Here is a 20,792-nt window from a genome sequence, read left to right as displayed (position 1 = left end):
TTGGTACTATTGGAATGTAAAAAATAGGAAAAGCTCCCTGGAAAATTCCTAACCATAACCCTCAATCACAGAGTTTTGGAGCTAGAATATATATTAACCTGTGTGACCTGAAGGAACCCCACACTGAAAATTTGGCATAAAGTGGAACTGAGTTGGTGGTGCTCCCAGGTACCTAGGAGAAACAAATTTATCCTGAAGGAATATAGTGTAAATAAGCCTCAAATACTTCCTTCAGATAAAGTTACAAAGAACAGGAATGCACAGTTGTAAAAAGTCTGAACACATGAGGAAAGACACTATGAGCAACAACAGAAACTGTAGAATCCAGTTTTCAAAGACTACAGATGTTTTAATTATCAGGTAAAAATATATTTTAAAAGAATATAGAGGGATGCCTGGGTGGCTCAGTCTGTTAAGCGTCTGCCTTCGGCTCAGGTCATGATCCCAGGGTCCTGGGATCAAGTCCCAAATCAGGCTCCTTGCTCGGCAGAGAGCCTGCTTCTTCCTCTGCCTGCTGCTCTTCCTGCTTGGCTCGTTCTCTTTCTCTGACAAATAAATAAAAAAATCTTTAAAAAAAGTAAGAATATAGGTATCTCTTGTTATCTGAATTCAAGAACTGAATAGATTGAGATAATTTTTTTTATAATGCGGTTATCCTCTGATACCTGAGCTCTTAAACACTGCTGTCTAAAATTTAAGAATCAGCACAGAATCCCTCACTATCCAAATTCTCACTATAAAAACCCAGGAATCATCAAGATAGTGGGTATTTTAAGTATGACAAAAGGATAAGAGAATATAAAAGTTATTAGGCAGATTGAAAACCAAATACAACTTCCAAAAATGAAAAATATAATTGAAATTAGAAACTCACCTATTAGAAAATTTATGGTTTAAACCAGGGGTTGGAAAACTACAGTTTACAGATCACATCTGGCTTGAGCTACCACCTGTTTTTGTCAGTAGAGTTTTCCTGGAGCACAGCCGTGCTCAATCTGCCTTCATGCTGCAACAGAAACCATATGGCACACAAAACCTAAAATATTTACTCTCTGGCCCTTTATAGAAAAAGTTTGCTGGCCCTAAATAGCAGATTAGATCAGATGAGAGAGAGAGAGAATGCATGACCTGGAAGATAGAGCTGAAGAAGTTACCCAGAATGAAGGACAGAGGGTTATGGTGATGGAAAATAGGAGAGATTGAGGGACATGAAGGATGTAGTGAAAAAGGTCTAGCCTACATACAATTGGGTTAGAAAGACAGAATGAGGAAAAGGAAATAAATAATGGCCAAGAATTTTCGAGAATTAATGAGATCCTCAGATTATTAAAGTTAAATAACTCTCAAATGGGGTGAATGATACATATATCATAGCCAAGTTACAATATATGAAAGGCAGAAAAACTCTTGCTGATTTCTCAAAGTCTAAAAAGAAAACCAGAAATACTGGAACATCTTCAATGTGTGCAGACAAAGTAACTATCAACTTGGAATTGTATGCCATTGAGTCTATATTTCAAGAATGAACACAATATAAAGTCATTTTAGAGCATTTTAAACCAACAGGTTCTCATTAAAAGAAATTGCAAAGAGGGCACTTCAGGCTGAGGGGGAAAAAGCCAGAGGTACAAAAAAGAAAAGAAGCAAATACGGTGGCAAATAGGTTATTAAATCTAAGTATATGTTGAATATTTAAAATAATGGCAATACTCTATGTTGTAGAATTTTTAAAAATCAAGATAAAACTAGATTCCTAGATTGCAGTAACATTTAAGGCAGGGATGTAAGTTGTAATAGAATAAAGCATTCAAAGATCTTCACTTTGGGAAGAAGGTAGATACTGATTAATTTTAGACTCAAACGTACATATTAAAATGCCTAAAATATCTAGTAAATATAAAAATAATTCAAATGGGATATATAACTTCCAAACTAGTAGAGGGTAAATATTCAAATGAACAGGTAAAACAGATGTTATATGTGACTCCAGAAAGGTGGACATCAAAGTTTTTCTTTTGAACATATGTAGCAATGGAACAAAATATAGTGTCTGGAAATAGACCCAAACATACATAGTCAGTTAACCTTTAACAAAAGTGCAAAATGCAATTTTATGGAAAGAGGATAGTCTTTTCAACAAGCAGTGCTAGAATAATTGGAAATTCACATGTAAAAAAATTAACATTGATCTACACCTTGCACCACAAAAATTAACTCAAAATGGAAAATTAAAGAGGGCACGTGTTGTAATGAGCACTGGGTATAAGACTGATGAATCACTGAACTCTACTTCTGAAACTAATAATACACTACATGTCAATTAATTGGAAAAACCCAAAATGGATCATATTCCTGAATATAAAACTGAAAACTATAAACTTGCAGAAGAAGACACAGGAGAAAATCTTTGTGACTTTGGGTTAGTCAGATTTCTTAGCTATGACATTAAAAGCATGTGATCCATAAAATTTTTTAAAAATGGATAAATTGAACTTCATCAAAATTAACTTTTACTTCTCAAAAGACACTGCTATAAAGTGAAAAGGGAAGCCAAAATAGGAGAAAATACTTGCAAAACACATATCTGACAAAGGACTTTTATCTAGATTATGAAAAGAGCTCTTACAACTCAATAGTAAGTAGAAAAACAGCCCAATTGTTTGTTGTATTTTTTTTTAATCAGGAAAATATTTGAACGAGCACTTCATAAGGAAAGGTATATGCATGAGCACATATCTGATAAAGGTTAATATCCAAAATATGTAAAGAATGCCTACAACTCCATAACAAAAAAATAGATTTTCAAATAGGCAGAGGAACAACTGAATAGACATTTTTCCAAAGGATGCATACAGATGGTTAACAGGAAGAGATGTTAACATCACTAATCATCAGGGAAATGCAAGTTAAAATCACAGTGACATATCACCTCACACCTGTTAGAATTACTGTCATCTAAATGACAAGAGATAACAAGTATTGGCACGGATGTGGAAAAAAGGAAATCCTTGTGCACTGTTGATGGGAATATAAATTGGTGCAGCTACCATGGAAAGCAGTATGGAAGCTCTTCAAAATATTAAAAATAGAACTATCATATGATCCAACAATCCCACTTCTGGGTTTATATCCAGAGGAAATGAAAACAGGATATTAAAGAGATATCTGCACTCCCTTGTTCATTGCGGCATTATTCACAATAGCCAAGACACCTAAGTGTCTGTCAACAGATGAAAAGATAAAAGAAGATGTGTATATTTGCAATAATTAATCAGCCATGAGAAATAAGGAAATCCTGCCATTTGCAATAACGTGAATGGACCTTGAGGGCATTATGCTAAATGAGATAAGTCCAACAGAAAAAGACAAATACTGTCTGATATTACTTACGTATGGAAATAAAAAAGCCAAACTTGTAGGAACAGAGAGTAGAATCATTGTTACCATGGTTACCGGGGGTGAAGTTAGAAGGTAAACAAGTTCTGGAGATCCAGTGTACAGCATTGTGATTATAGTTAACAATACTGTGTAATAGTTAATACTGTATTATATACTTGAAAGTTGCTAAGAACTTAAATGTTCTCATAGCAAAAAAGAAAAAAAGTAGAACTTAAATGTTCTCATCACAAAAAAGAAAAAGTGATTATGTGACATGATGGAGGTGTTAACTAGTGCTATGGTAGTAATCATATTTTAATATACATGTGTATTAAATCATCACATTGTACACCATAAACTTACATAATGCTATATATCAGTTACATCTCAGTAAAGGTGGGGTAGGGGGAGTAATTCTCCAAAATCTATTAATGTTGGTATCTCCCCTGCCATTACCCCCACGGCCCACAAACACACTCATTCTCTGTATTGCTATAGATTTACTGTTATTCACAGGGATTTAGGAAAGGTAAACATGTGTCCTCAACGTTCTTGGAAAAATACACCATATACGAATAGCTAACAGACACATGAAAAAATGTTCAACATCATTAGACATCAGGGAAATTCAAATCAAAACCACACTGAGATACCACCTTACACCAGTTAGAATGGCAAAAATTAACAAGGCAGGAAACAACAAATGATGGAGAGGATGCGGAGAAAGGGGAACTGTTGGTGGGAATGCAAGTTGGTACAGCCACTTTGGAAAACAGTATGGAGATGCTTCAAAAAGTTAAAAATAGAGCTACCCAATGACCCAGCAATTGCACTACTGGGTATTTACCCCAAAGATACAAAGGTAGTGAAAAGAAGGGGCACATGCACCCCAATGTTCATAGCAATGTCCACAATAGTCAAACTGTGGAAAGAGCCAAGAGGCCCTTCAATAGATGAATGGTTAAAGATATGATATGGTCCATATATACAATGGAATATTACTCAGCCATCAGAAAGGATGAAAATACCCACCATTTGCATTGACATGGATGGAACTAGAGGGGATTATGCTAAGTGAAATAAGTCAAGCAGAGAAAGTCAATTTTATTATATAGTTTCACTTATATGTGGAACATAAGGAATAGCATGGAGGACATTAGGAAAATGAAGGAGGGGAAATCAGAGAGGGAGATGAATATGAGAGACTATGGACTCTGGGAAACAAACTGAAGGTCCCGGGGTGGGGGCGAAGTGGATGGGTTAGCCCAGTGATGGGTATTAAGGAGGGCATGTAGTGCATGGAGCACTGGGTGTTATACGCAAACAGTGAATCATGGAACACTACATCAAAAACTAAAGAAGTACTGTATGGTGACTAACAACATTATAAAAAAAAGAGAAAGAAAAAAATTAAAAAAAATAATATGAGGCAGGGTTTTTTTTGTTTTTTTGTTTTTTTTTTAAAGATTTTATTTATTTGAGAGAGAGAGTGAGAGACAGCACAAGAGGGAAGAGGGTCAGAGGGAGAAGCAGACCCCCTGCTGAGCAGGGAGCCCGATGCGGGACTCGATCCCGGGACTCCAGGATCATGACCTGAGCCGAAGGCAGTCGCTTAACCAACTGAGCCACCCAGGCGCCCAATATGAGGCAGTTTTAAGCATGATTTTAAAATACAACATACGCAAATATGGCCATACTTGACATATTTACTCTGGTGGAAAAAAAAAAAAAATGTCCTTTCTGCTTTAACCCCTGGAATTATGGGATGATGGTTTTCCATCTTCTGAGTCTTTTTGCAAAAAAGGTATTTAATGACCTTCCAAATGAGAAATTTTAAAGTCTTTTTTTTAAAATACAGAAGGGAAATATGGTTTCTTTTCTGTGGGAAAACTTTTTAAAGAGTTCTTATTTTCTTATCAAAGAGAATTAAATGATTAAAAGAATTTGAGAGACATCTGGAAGGTATGCTCAACCTGGAAATGTCTTCTTTCTCAATGCCTGAAAGTTCTCCCTTAATGATGCATTATTTGCAATTCAGCAGTCTCTGTCCAGGCCCCCTTTTTATAAAATGCAAAAAGCAGAGCCAAGATTGAAATCAAATTTCATTTGCTACAATGGTCTTGCAACTTTCCCCCAACAACAATCTGCTTTCCTTGGAGAATAATCACTAACAAAGTACAGTTGACCCTTGAAAAACATGGGGGTTAGGGGTTCCAATGGCCTTGCACACTAAAAAATCCATGTATAACTTTTGACCCCTCCAAACTTGACTACTAATAGCCTCCTGTTGATCAGAAGCCTTACTAATAACATAAACCATCAATTAACACATATTTTGTATGTCGTATAAATTATATGCTGTACTTAAAATAGAGTAAATATAGTAAATACAATAAATATTTACAATAAAGTAAGCTAAAGAAAATGTTAAGAAATTATCATATGGGGGCGCCTGGGTGGCTCAGTCGTTAAGCATCTGCCTTCAGCTCAGGTCATGATCCCAGGGTCCTGGGATCGAGCCCTGCATCGGGCTCCCTGTTCAGCGGGGAGCCTGCTTCTTCCTCTCCCACTCCCCCTGCTTGTGTTCCCTCTCTCGCTGTGTCTCTCTCTGTCCAATAAATAAATAAAATCTTTAAAAAAAAATTATCATATGGTTTCACTCATATGTGGAACATAAGGAATAGTGCAGAGGACCACAGGGAAAGGAAGGGAAAACAATGGGAAGAAATCAGAGAGGGAGACAAACCATGAAAGACTCTGGACTCTGGGAAACAAACTGAGGGTTTCAGAGGGGAGGGGGTTGCGGGGATAGGGTAACAGGGTGATGGGTATTAAGGAGGGCATGTGTGGTGATGGGCACTGGGTGTTATATGCAACTAATGAATTGTTGAACACTACATCAAAAATTAACGATGTATTATACATCAGCTAATTGAACATAATAAAAAAATAAACTGTTAAGTCATCAAAAAATTTTAATAAAGAAATATACAAATGAGGGGCGCCTGGGTGGCTCAGTCGGTTAAACATCTGCCTTCAGCTTGGGTTATGATCCCGGGGTCCTGGGATCGAACCCCACATCGGGCTCCCTGCTCGGCGGGGAGCCTGCTTCTCCCTCTCCCACTCCCCCTACTTGTGTTCCCTCTCTCGCTGTGTCTCTCTCTGTCAAATAAATAAAATCTTAAAAAAAAAAAGTATACAAATGAAAATTAAGCACATGAAAATACAGTCACTCACTAGTCATTGGGGAAATGCAAGTTAAAGCCACAATCAGATACCCAGTAGAAGGACTACAAAAGACTGACCATACCAAGTGATGGTGAGGATGTGGAGCAATTGTTACTCTCATTCACTGTTGATGGGAATGTAAAATGGTACAACTGTTTTAAAAAGGAGTTTGACAGTTTGTTTTAAAGTTAGACATATACTTACCGTACAACCTAACTATTCTACTCCTAGGAGTTTACTCAAGAGAAATGAAAGTATGTGTCCACACAAAGATTTGTACAAATATATTCATAATAGCTTTATTTCAAATACCCCCAAACTGGAAACTACACAAAAGTCATCAACAAGGGAATAGATAAATTGTGGCATATCCATATAACTACTCAGCAATTAAATGGAAGGACCCCAGCAACAACATAGCTGAATCTCTGCTGAGTGAAAGAAGCCAGGTTTTTTAAAAAGAGCAGCCATCAGAAAGGATGAATACCCAGCTTTTACATCAACATGGATGGGACTGGAGGAGAGTATGCTAAGTGAAATAAGTCAAGCAGAGAAAGTCAATTATATGGTTTCGCTTATTTGTGGAACATGAAGAATAGAATGGAGGACATTAGGAGAAGGAAGGGAAAAATGAAGGGGGGGAAATCGGAGGGGGAGACGAACCATGAGAGACTATGGACTCTGAGAAACTGAGGGTTCTAGAGGGGAGAGGGGTGGGGGGATGGGTTAGCCCAGTGATGGGTATTAAGGAGGGCACATAATGCATGGAGCACTGGGTGCTATGCGAAAACAATGAATCATGGATCACTACATCAAAAACTAATGTATTGTATGGTGACTAACATAACATAATAAAATTAAATTAAAAAAAAAAGCACATACTAATATATAGTGATGGGAAAACATCAGTAGTTACCTGAAGATTGGGGTGGATGAATGGGGCGGAGGGTGGGAATGAGGAATTTCAAAGGGGCAAGAGGAAACTTTGAAGGGTGATAGATTTGATCATAATCCTGATTATAGTGCTGATTTTATGAGACCCCTCAATCTACACATTAAGTATGTGCTGTTTTTTTTATGTCGATTATAACTCCATATAACTGGGGCAGGGGCGGGGGTGATATTCTCCCTTGTGCTTCACAGTTAATAGAAGAGGTTTTTGTGTGAGAAATGAGGATTGAATCTATTCCTTTGCTAGGGCTGTAAAGCATCACATTGCTCTCTCCAATGAACTCTCTTAACTTCAAAGAGATAATGAAGTTTCCTAGAATACTACCAAAAATGAATACTGTCTACTACAGAAAATGTAGACTTCCAGACAAAAATAAAGGAAAAATCTAAAATTACCCAGATCATACTGCTGCAAAATGTTTTACCATGTTTCCTTTATTTACCATCATATTATGTGCATTTTCCTTCGTCACCAAATATGGTTATGCCAAATGTAAAGATGTGCAAAATTTTGCCTTTTTTAAAAAAAACCATGGTCAAAACCAAAAAACTTACCATCTTAATTAACATTTTTAAGTGTACGGTATTAACTATGTGCATGTTGGTGTTCATCTTGCAAACCTGAAACTCTATACCCAGTGAACAACTACTGCCCTTTTCCCCCTCCCCTTTCCCCACCACTGGCAACCACCATTCTACTCTGTTTCTTGCAAAACTAAAACTGTACCATTAAACAACAATCCTCCTCCCCTATCCCCTGGCAACCACCTTCTACTTTCTGTCTCTATGAATATGGCTACTTTACGTATCTCGTGTCAGTGAAATCATGCAGTATTTGGGTTTTTTGTGACTGGCTTATATTTTACTTAGTGTAATGTCCTCAAGGTTCATCCATGATGTAGCATATGACAGGATTTTCTTCCTTTTTAAGGGTGAATAAAAATAATATTCTATTGTATGTATATATCTCATTTTCTTTATCCATTCATCTATTAATGGACATTTAGATTGCTTCCATCTCTTGGCTATTTTAAGTATTGCTGCTATGAACAGGAGGTGTGCAGATATCTCTTCAAGATCCTTTTGAATATGTACCCAGAAGCAGAATTGCTGGATCATATGACAATTCTATTTTTAATATTTTGAGAAACCTTCATACTATTTTACATAGCACTGCACCATTTACATTTCCACCAACAGTGTACAGAGGGGTTCCACTTTCTCCACGTACTTGCCAACACTTGTTATTTTCTGTTATTTGTATTGGCCACCTAATGGGTGTGAGGTGATATTTCATTGTGGTTTTGATTTTCATTTCCCTGATGATTAGTGATGTTGAGCATCTTTTCCTATACTTGTTGGCCATTTGAATATCTTCTTTAGAGAAATGTCTATGCAAATCCTTTGCCCAATTTTTTAATTGGATTGTTTGTGTTTTTGTTGTTGAGTTGTAGGATTTTTTTATTTTTTTATTTATTTTTTATTTATTTATTTTTTCTTCAAAGATTTTATTTATTTGAGAGAGAGAGAATGAGAGACAGAGAGCATGAGAGGGAGGAGGGTCAGATGGAGAAGCAGACTCCCTGCTGAGCAGGGAGCCCGATGCGGGACTTGATCCAGGGACTCCAGGATCATGACCTGAGCCAAAGGCAGTCGCCTAACCAACTGAGCCACCCAGGCGCCCTGAGTTGTAGGATTTTTTAATAGAGTGTGGATATTAACTTCTTATCAAATATATGGTTTGCAAATATTTTTTCTCATTACTCGGGTTGTCTTTCACCCTGTTGATTGTTGCTTTGCTGCATAGTTTTTAAAGTTTAATGTAATCCCATTTGTCTTTTCTTCTTTTTGTTGCCTCTGCTTTTAGTGTCATACCCAAGAAATCATGCCAAATCCAATACCATGAAGGTTTTCCCCTATGTTTTCTTCTAGGAGTTTCATAGTTTCAGGTCTCACATTTGGATCTTTAATTCATTTTGAATTAATGTTTTTATATTGGGTGAAATAAGGGTCCAACTCATTATCATGTATGTGGATATCCACTTTTACCAGCACTGTTCAAGATCCTTTCTCCATTGTGTAGCTTTGGCACTCTTGTTGAAGATCAATTGACCATATACATTAGGCTTTATTTTGTGGCTGTTTATTCTGCCCCATTGGTCTGATGTCTGTCTTTATACCAGTGCCATACTGTTTTGATCACTGTAGCTTTGTGGTTTTGAAATAAGAAAATGTGAGGCCTCAACCGACAGAATGGGAGAAGATATTTGCAAATGACACTACAGATAAAGGGTTGATATCCAATTTCTTTTTTTTTTTTTTAAAGATTTTATTTATTTATTCATGAGAGACACAGAGAGAGAGAGGCAGAGGGAGAAGCAGGCTCCCAAGGAGCAGAGAGCCTGATGCAGGACTTGATCCCAGGACCCTGGGATCATGACCTGAGCCGAAGGCAGACGCTTAACCACCTGAGCCACCCAGGTGCCCGGTATCCAATTTCTATAAAGAACTTCTCAAACTCAACACCCAAAAAACAAATAATCAAGTCAAAAAGTGGGCAGAAGATATGAAAAGACACTTCTCTGAAGAAGATACACAAATGGCTAACAGACACATGAAAAAATGTTCATCATCATTAGCCATCAGGGAAATCCAAATCAAAACCACACTGAGATACCACCTTACACCAGTTAGAATGGCAAAAATGGACAGGGAAAGAAACAACAAATGTTGGAGAGGTTGTGGAGAAAGGGGAACCCTCTTACACTGTTGGTGGGAATGCAAGTTGGCACAGCCACTTTGGAAAACAGTGTGGAGGTTCCTCAAAAATTTAAAAATAGAGCTACCCAATACCCAGCAATTGCACTCCTGGTATTTACCCCAAAGACACATGTAGTGAAAAGAAGGGCCATATGCACCCCAGTGTTCATAGCAGCAATGTCCGCAGTAGCCATACTGTGGAAAGAGCCGAGATGCCCTTCAGCAGATGAATGGATAAAGAAGATGTCCATATATACAATGGAATATTACTCAGCCATCAGAAAGGATGACTACCCAACTTTTAACTGGAGGAGATTATGCTAAGTGAAATAAGTCAAGCAGAGAAAGTCAATTATCATGTGGTTTCACTTATTTGTGGAACATAAGGAATAACATGGAGGACATTAGGAGAAGGAAGGGAAAAATGGGGGGGTGGGGAATTGGAGAGATGAACCATGAGAGACTATGGACTCTGAGAAACAAACAGGGTTTTAGAGGGGAGGGGGGATTGGTTAGCCCAGTGATGGGTATTAAGGAGGGCACGTACTGCATGGAGCACTGGGTGTTATACAAAAACAATGGATCGTGGATCACCACATCAAAAACCAATGATGTATTGTATGGTGACTAACATAACATAATAAAATAAAAATAAATAAATAAGTAAATAACATAAAAAAAAATATGAGGCCTCCAGCTTTATTTTTCTTTCTCAACATTGTCTAGGCTATTCAGAGTCCTTTGAAATTCCATATAAATTTTAGAATGTTTTTTCTAATTCTGAAAACATGTCATTGGAATTTTTATAAGGATTGCATTGAATCTATAGATTTCTTTGGGTAGTAGGGATATTTTAATAATATTAAGCTTTCCAGCCTATGAGCACAGGTTGTCTTTCTACCATCTGTGTCTTCGCTAATGTCTTTCAGCAGTGTCTTGTAGTTTTCAGTGTATATCTCTTTCACCTCCTTGGTTACATATATTCCTAAATATCTTATTATTTTTGATGATGTCATAAATGGAATTGCTTTCTTAATTTTTAATTTCTTTTTCAGATTGTTCATTGTTAGTGTATAGAAATACAGTTGATTTTTGTGTTAATTTTGATTCTGCCATTTTTCTGAAGATGATGTAACAGTTTTTGGGTGGAGTCTGGGGTTTTCTATGTGTAATAAGATCATGTCATTTATGAACAGACATAATTTAGCTTCTGCCCTTTGTATTTGAATGCCTTTTATTCCTTTTTCTTGATAACTGCCCTGGCTAGAAATTCCAGTACTAGGTAGAATAAAAGTGGTGAGCGTGACCATCCTTGCCTTGTTCCTGATCTTGAAGGGAAAGCTTTCAGTCTTTCACCATTTAGTATTATGTTCATTGTGGGCTTTTCATATATGGCCTTTATTATGTTGAGATCATTTCTTTCTAATTCTAATTTGGTTAATGTTTCATCTTGAAAGAATGTTGAGTTTTGCCAAATGCTTTTTCTGCATCATTGAAATGATCATATGGTTTTTGCTCCTTCATTCTATTAATGTGATGTATTATACTGACTGGTTTTCATATGTTGAACCATCCTTGCATTCCAAGAATAAATTCCACTTGGTCCATGTGATGTATGATTCTTTTAATATGTTGTTAAGTTAAATTTGCTAGCATTTTGTTGAGGATTTTTGCGTTAATAGTCATCAGGGATATTGATCTATAGTTTTTTTTATAGTATCTTTGTATGATTTTGGTATCAGTGTAATGCTTTCCTCATAGAATGAGTTTGGAAGTATTCCCTCCTCTTCAGTTTTTTTGGAAGTTTGAGAAGTATTGGTGTTATTTCTTCTTTAAATATTTGGTAGAAGGACGCCTGGGTGGCTCAGTCGGTTAAGCATCTGCTTTTGGCTCAGATCATGATCCCAGGGTCCTGGGATAGAGCCCCACATCAGACTTCTAGCTTAGCGGGGAGTCTGCTTCTCCTTCTGCCTGCCGCTCCCCCCACACACACACACACACGCTTGTGCCCACTCAGTCCATCTCTCTCTCTCTCTGACAAACAAACAAATAAAATCTTTTTTAAAAAAATAAATATTTGGTAGAATTCTCCAGTAAAGCCATCTGGTCCAAGGTTTTCCTTTGTTGGGAGGTATTTGATTACTGATTAAATCTCTTGTTAGTTATTGCTCTATTCACATTTTTTATTTCTTCATGATTCAGTCAGTACATTTTATGTTTCTAGAAACTTATTTCTTCTATGTTACCCAGTTTTTTCACATAAAATTGTTCATAGTAGTCTCCTACGATCCTTTTTATTTCTGTGGCATCAGTTGTAATGTCTCCTTTCATTTCTGATTTGATGATTTGTCTTCATTTCTTCACTTATTTGTCTTTTTTCTTTTTCTCATTCTAGCTAAGGATTTGTCAATTTTCTTGAACTTTTCAAAAAACGAACTCCGAGTCTTGTTTATTTTTTCTATGATTTTTATCTGCTATATTGTGTTTATCTCTGTTCACATATTTACAATTTCCTTCGTTCTGATAAATCAAGTTTAGTTTGTTCTCCTCTTTTTAATTCCTTGAGGTGTTTATTTAGGTTATTAATTTGAGATATTTCTCCTTTTTTATGTATTTATAACTACACTGCTCTTAGCACTGCTTTTGCCACATCCAGTAAGTTCTGGTATGTTTTGTTTTCATTTTCATTTGCTTCAAGACACTTTTAAATTTCCCTTATGATTTCTTCTTTGGCTCATTGACTGTTCAAGAGTGTGACTGATATGATTTCAGTCTTCTTAAATTTGTTAAGACTTGCTTTATGGCTAACCTGTGATTTATCCTGGAGAATTAATTGTTCCATGTGCACTTGGAACATTTATTCTGCTGTTGTTGGATGATGTGTTCTGTAAATATCTATTCAGTCTAATTGATCTAAAATGTTGTTCAAGTCCTCTTGTTTCCTTTTGATCTTCTGGCTGGTTGAGCTATTACAGAAAGTGAGATATTGAAATATCTTACTATTACTGTGTTACTATCTTTTCTTCTTTCAGTTCTGTCAATATTTGCTTCATATATTGGGTGGTCTGCTGTTAAGGTGCATATATAATTGTTATATCTTCCTGGTGAATTGGCCCTTTGATCATTATATAATGTCTCTCTTTGTCTCTGTGACAGTTTTTGATTTAAAGTCTATTTTGTTTGAAGTAAGTACAGGCATTCCTGTTGTCTTTCTGTTACCAATTACATGGAATATCTTTTTTCATCATTTCACGTTCAGGCTATGTATGTCATTATATTTAAAGTTAGTCTCCTATAGGTAGCATATAGCGGATTTTTTTTTTTTTAACCCGTCGGCCACTCTAGGTCTTTCTATTGGGGAGTTTAATCCATTCATATTTAAAATAATTACAGATAGGGAAGTATTTACCATTGCCATTATGTTAATTTTTTGTATGCCTTTATTAATTTTGTCCTCTTCCTCTCTTGCTGCCTTCTTTTGTGTGTCATTGTTTTTTTCATTTGTTTGTTTTTATTTTTTTGTAGCAGCATACTTTGAATCCTTTCTCATTTTCTTCTGTGCATCTTCAGTAGGTATTTTCTTTGTGGTTACCATGGGAATTACATAAAAGATCCTATAGTTAAAACAATCTATTTTAAACTAATAACAACTTAAATCACGTACAAAAACTTAACTCCATTGCCCCAACACTATGTTCTCAATGTTAGAAATTACATCTTTTTATCATTTGTATTCATTAACATCATTTTATAGTTATAGTTATTTTTATGCTTTTATCGTTTATATTCTATACTTGAATTAAAAGTGATTTATGTACTACCACGACAGTATTACTGGATTCTGTGTTTATCTCTATATTTACCTTTACAGAGAGCTTTATATTTTCATATGATTTTTCTCTTACAGTCTAGTGTCCCTTTTGTTTCAACTTGAAGGATTCTGTTTAGCAATTCATGCAGGGCAGGTCTAGTGGTGATAAACTCCCCCAGCTTTTGTTTTATCCAGGAAAGTCTACTTCTCCATCCTTTTTGAAGGACAGTTTTGCCAAATACAGTATTCTTGGTTGGCATAGTTTTCTTCCAGCACTTTGAAGATATCATCCCGCTCTCTTGTAGCCTGTAATGTGAAAGCTCATCATTGTATGCTAGCTCCCTTGTTTATGATGAGTTAGCTTTTCTCTTGCTCATTTTTAAGATTCTTTGTCTTTGAATTTTCAGTTTGATTATAATGTGTCTCAGTGTGCACCTTTTTAGGTCCATCCTATTTGGAGTTCCTTGAGTTCTTGAATTTGGATATTCATTTCCTTTCTCATATATGGGAAGTTTTCATCCATTATTTCTTCCAATAGTCTCTCTGCCCCATTTTTTCTCTCTTCTCTTTCTGGGATTCCCGTAATATGTATATTGATATGTTTAGTCCCCAAATCTGAATTATATCCCATAATTCTCTTAGGCTTTCTTTACTTTTCTTCATTCTGTTTTCTTTTTGTTTTTCTGATATAGTAATTTCAAATGACCTATCTCTGAGTTCACAGATCCTTTATTCTGCCTGATCACGTCTGTTTTCGAACCCTTATGGTGAATTTTTCAATCCAGTTATTGTATTCTTCAGCTTCAGAATTTCTGTTTGGCCCTTTTTTAGTTTCTATCTCCGTTGATAGTTTACTTTCATTCATGCTTCATTTTCCTGATTTTATTTATTGTCTATGTTCTCTTATAGCACATTGAGCTTGTTTAAGACAATTATTTTGAATTTTTTGTCAGGTAATCAATAGGTCTCCATTTCCTGAGGGTCAATTTCTGAAGATTTGTTTTCTTTGTCTCTTGGCCATGTTTTCATGTTTCTTGTGATTTCTTCATTTGAAAAAAGCCACTTTTCTCTGGTTTTGGGGGGCTGGCTTTGTACAGGGGAAACTGTCACAAGTCAGCCCCACTAGAGACTATGGGAGTTTCTCAGAGTTTTTATGATATGCACTTTCTCTCAGCTTCTATATGTAATTTCCCAATTAGAGAGGTTTCAAGATTTGTAATCTCTTGCTTCCTCTGGTGTCTGTGGTGCTTCAGGATCTCTAGCACTGCAGTAAGCTACTGAGTCCTCTTTTGCTCTGGCAGCCCCCATGCATCCCAGATGTGCCAATTCCCCATTAGTGCTGTGAGTCAGGTGAGACCAGGCCCTTGGGAATCCCCACCACCAACACCACCAAAAGCTGGACTATTGGATGTACATCCCACTGGAATCATTCCTTGCTCAGGAAGAAGCCAGGCGCTGGATACTTCCCCTGATCACAGCAAGCTGTGCTAGCTTCTGTGTGCAGTGCGGGAAGGTACTCTGGCACTGCAGCAAACCCCCAACCAGAGTGTGTTGGTTCTTCATCAGCACTCCAAGTCAGGCAAAACAAACCAGTCTCTCAGGCAGTTCCCTGAAAAACCAAAATGTTGGATGTATGTTCCACTCTTCTTTTTCCTTCCCAAGGGAGAATCTGCATTGGCTTTTTCTCCCAATCGTGAGTTATGCTGGCTTGTGATAGGGGCTGACACAGTTGAAATCAAGTGGCTTTTCTTACCCGTTTCAGTGCAATTGTTCTTGGATTTGAGTTTATCTGGGGTACTTGCAACTTCCTAACTGGTTTCTGGAGTTCTGATAAAGGTTTTTTGGACTGTATATTGTCAAATTGGTATCTTTGTGAGGAAAAACGTTCTAGGGCTTTCTATTCTGCTATCTTGGTGACCACAAAATTAAGTGTTGATATATACTACCACATTAATCTCAAAGTTTGTTCATTTCACTTACCTGATATTTTTAAAATCTTGGACATTTTATTTTATTTTACTTTTTAAGATTTTTTTATTTATTGAGAGTGCAAGAGAGCGAGAAAGAGAGTGAGCGAGGTGAGGAGCAGAGGGAGAAGCAGTCTCTCTGCTGAGCAGGGAGCCCAACATGGAGCTCGATCCCAGGACTCCAGGATCACAACCTGAGCCGAAGGCAGCCACTCAACCGACTGAGCCACCCAGGCGTCCCAAATCTTGGCCATTTTAATAGGCAGTGTTGAATCTTACATTTTGAATTACGTGAAGGTTTAAATTATGTAATACTTGATACCTACAAGAGAATCAATGTAGCACTCTTAAGTTACAAAGCATATAAAATTAATGAAGCCATCAAACATTAGAACCAGAACATTACTGCTATGCCTACCTATGTGCTTTTTTCCACTCCATCTCCTGCCTTTCCCACAGGTAACCACTGAGATTTTTTTTTTTTATGTTTATATGCAGGTTTATATCTTTTTAGTTTCTCGCCTTTTCACATACAATTTTATCATGTATGCAAACTTTTTAATTTTGCTTGTTTTTAAGCTTTCTAAAAATGGTATCACTCAGTATGTCGTGTTCTGACTTGATTTTTTTCACTTTAAATATACAAAGTTTAAATATTTTTATATATTTATTGACCAGTTGTACTGTTTACTTTGGGAATTGTCTATATACATTGTCCATTTCATAGGGGTATTCTTTATTTTCTGGTATACGTAAGTTTCAAGAATCTGTATTACTCTAAATTCTATGATTCTAAGATATTTCTCTTATAAAAGTGTCATTTGTAAGTTTTAGTGTTAATTGATTGATAATTCAGATAAATTGATCTCCAGATTCTTGTTTTTGGAAGCTACTTGATATTTTAACTTTTCTCTAGGAAATAGTAATTGTTTTTTTTTTTTTTTTGCTATAATGAAATGAATATAATAACTTGTTTCATTATTTAGGCATAAAACTCACCCAGACTTACAAATGCTTATTCTCAGAGTTTTTATTTACACCTGCCCATGTATGGCAGTGTTATTCCATGAAAGTTGATTGAAAATGATGAAATGAAGATATTCACAATATACCCTCACTGGTGTTTATAATAGAAAATGTTTAAAAACTATATTCATGGCTTTTCAATTGGACATTTGAAGTTTTTCTTTTTTTTTTTCTTTAAAGATTTTATTTATTCATTTGAGACACAGAGATACAGAGAGAGAGAGAGAAAGCATGAGCAGGGAGAGAGGCAGAGGGAGAGGGAGAAGCAGGCTCCTCGCTGAGCCAGGAGCCCTGATGTGGGGCTCGATCCCAGGACCCTGGGATCATGACCTGAGCTGAAGGCAGACGTTTAACCATCTGAGCCACCCAGGCACCCCATTTGAAGTTTTTCTAAGGAGGTCAGTTTTTATTTTTTAAAGTTTGCTTTTTCCACAGGAGTGGAATCCTTCAGTATGTTAGGATTTCAGAAGGGCTGTGGTTGCCTGAGAGAGATGTCAGAGTTTTGTTTTATTCATATAGGTAACCTATATCTATATGAAAAGTGAAAAAAGAAATACTGCCTAGAGCAATGGTCTAGGTCAAAACTTTTTGACCTGAGCTCACTCAAGCCCTTTGAAAGATACGCATTTACACTTAGAGACGGAAAAGATGGGCCTAATTGTAACAAAAAATTAGAGAGGAGCAAAACAATAAAAAACATACCATTCAGTGCCTAAAACTAAGGATATTATTGGGAGGAAATGGTAATGTTTTTTATAAAAACTTAGAACTTAGAATTTTTGCTCAGTTGGCTACCATTAAAATTTGAGGATTTTTTTTTTTTTTTTAAAGATTTTATTTATTTATTTGAGACAGAGAGAATGAGATACAGAGAGCATGAGAGGGAGGAGGGTCAGAGGGAGAAGCAGACTCCCCGCCGAGCAGGGAGCCCGATGCGGGACTCGATCCAGGGACTCCAGGATCATGACCTGAGCCGAAGGCAGTCGCTTAACCAACTGAGCCACCCAGGCGCCCTAAAATTTGAGGATTTTTAAAGACCATCTTGTTTTGTTTATTCCCAGAGACATTATCAATAAACTAAAATATAAAATATACTCAGAAAAGAAATGATTGGTGTATGTTGATAGACAATTTTCATTAAAAGTGAAGCTCCCATAATAGGAAAAAATGACATTGTGGGAATTTTAAGGGAAAGAAAAAATGTGGGGCTAGAGGAGTGTTTCTTTAAAAAAATATAATGGAAATTTAACGTTGAGAAGTACTACTAATGTTTCCTATTAATGTGAGTGTTCAACCCTGTCTGAAAATCTTCCATGATATGGATTGCAGTGTTTCCAAGGCAGCCAGCCCATATTGGGATGCTATAATCCTCTTAAAGTTTTTCCTCATACTGAGCCAAAATCTATAGAGGGCAAATCTAATCCTCTCCTACATGAACATTTTCTGAATGTTTAAAGAAAGTAATTATATGATCTAGGTCCTCTCCTACCTCTTCTGCTGTTTCTCATTTGATGTGATTTTAGGGCTACTCACCAGCCTTGATAATGAGGTTGATGATACGGCTCATGCTGATCTTATGACTTCCTATTTGTTCTTTCTCCAGCTGCTCTTTGTTCTTTGCTAGGTTATACTCATCGACATGGTCTCTAACTTCTCACCAGCGAATCTATAAAATTGAAACCTGTAACTAAGCATACATGTGAAAGACTACATATAAAGACTACTTTTAGGTGATGTTTTATCTGTGTTATAGATTCTCAACAAGAGGTTTCTTTTAAGTTTCAGGAAACAAGAATTATATCCCTCAGAAGTTGGCTTCCAAATGAAATAACCTGGTTTTTGGCAAATAAGTATACTTTAAGATTCATAATGTAGTGTTATGTTTTTTCAACCTATTAAACAAATGCATTTTTATCTTTGTGTTTTCAGATAGTGGCCAGAACTGTAGTGCCAGTAGTAAAGGTGAACGACTAAGTGCCAAACTCAGAGCTTTGCCTGGGACAAACGAACCTTATGAAAGTAGCAGTAACAAAGAAATAGGCAAGTGCTGGTGTTCCCCACCCGTTTCCACAGGCATAACAGGTCTGGAGAAGATTCGGTGAGATGGCAAAAATGTATAATTGGGCATTAAGAATTTTTTATATACAGACAAAATTTTAAATGACTTGGGAGAACATTTCTGTTCACTCAGTTGTTCAGTTTAGCTTATGAGACAAATTGGTTTCACATTTGTTGTTTTTCTTTATTATTCTAATATAACAATCTATTTTGAAACCTAGATGCCTCCTATGTGGATCCACTTGGCCCTCAAATAGAAAGACCAAAAACTGCAGCCAAAAAAAGAATCGATGAGGATGATTTTGCTGATGAAGAATTAGGAGATGATTTGCTTCCCGAATAATATACACTTTAAAATTTTACTTATTAAAGGAAAGAAATTGCCTTACAAGATAATACTTATGTGAGACTTTGGATTAAACACCCAAATTTTAATTTTGTACACTGTCAAAACCTTAAATAAGTGTATTCTGTTCTATGAGATGGGTCCAAGTTTTGTTTTGTTTATATGGAATAAAGATATGTGAAACTAATACTTTAGTACTTCCTTACTCTTGAAAACATTGACCACAGTAAGAAATACATTTTGTAGCACCACCTAGTACCTACACATACGTGTAAGTTTGTGGGTGTGCTCACGAAAATTTACCCTACTACTGTAGTGCATGCTGATATTTTCTGTGATTTCATTAAAACAAAGTTTAGCAATGAAAATACTACATTGATTTCATGGTTCACAGCTTGTAAAATGTGCTAAGACGTGTCATTGATGAATCTGTAGTTAAGCTTAATTAGAGTTTAGAAACTGTTAAAGTCTTTAGAAGATTTGCCTCACAGGGATTTAATACTATTAAAACAATTATGTTTTGGATACTATAGTAAGAGAAACACCAAACCATAACCCTTTTGCTCTTCTCTGTATTTCCTTTCTACCTTCAGTCCAGTGGCATGTACCAATAGCATTGAGCAATGACAGCTCTAAGAATGCTTTTCCCATTCATGACTTGGGGTATGGGATGGAGGCCAGGACTGCCCGCATTTTGGTTTAGCAATGTGTTTGCCTGATCAGTAATGTCCAGAGGAATTGCAATGATGGGGCAATCAGAAGAGGCTTATCTTTAACACTTCACTAGAGAGGGTGGATCCACCCATCTTATTTAACATTGTCTCCACAATGTGCACACTACTGTTAGGTGCAGGAAGAGGAAAACCAAAATTAGATCACCGTTTCTGCTCCCAAGATAGTTATGATCTAATGGAGTCATTCAACAAGGGCACTAAATATCTACTATGTGCTAGATTCTCTGGATATGGCAGTGAACAAGACAGAATAAGACCCTGCCCTCGAAGAGCTTAAATCCTGGTGGGGAAGGCAGACAATAAATACGTATTTTTTTAAAGGACTTTAGATGTTGCTAAGTGCAGTTAATTAAATGGAGTAATGTAATAGGGAGTGATGGTGGTGAAGGGAGGGGCTCATTTAGATGGAAGAGTCAGGGAAGACCTCTCTAGGAGGTGGCATTTGTATTAACACCAGAATGATGAAATGAAGAACGCTGAAATTGGAATGATTTGTGTATGGCCCACCAGGGTGGGTGGTATACAAGATATGC

General features: G+C 36.5%; 1 protein-coding gene across 9 annotated transcripts in view; it reads left to right on the top strand.

Annotated features, from left to right (window-relative positions):
* The window catches only part of IFT88 (intraflagellar transport 88), a 157,334-nt gene extending 137,458 nt beyond the window's left edge, over positions 1-19,876 (top strand). For 4 of the 9 annotated variants that reach the window (XM_064586312.1, XM_064586309.1, XM_064586311.1 and 1 more), the window contains 2 exons: positions 19,051-19,219; positions 19,401-19,876. In XM_064586312.1, the coding sequence (XP_064442382.1) occupies positions 19,051-19,219; positions 19,401-19,473 (242 nt within the window). In that variant the 3' untranslated portion in view covers positions 19,474-19,876. The remainder of the gene's footprint in view (positions 1-19,050; positions 19,220-19,400) is intronic. The other 5 variants (XM_064586315.1, XM_064586314.1, XM_064586313.1 and 2 more) reach the window with 3 other exon arrangements.
* The last annotated feature ends 916 nt before the right edge of the window (positions 19,877-20,792 follow it).

The sequence above is a fragment of the Mirounga angustirostris genome, unplaced genomic scaffold (genome assembly GCF_029215605.1).
Source record: "Mirounga angustirostris isolate CCGP_5_RB_7025 unplaced genomic scaffold, mMirAng1.0.hap1 SCAF_3, whole genome shotgun sequence".
Lineage (NCBI taxonomy): Eukaryota > Metazoa > Chordata > Mammalia > Carnivora > Phocidae > Mirounga > Mirounga angustirostris.
This window is presented reverse-complemented; position numbering and strand designations above follow the sequence as displayed.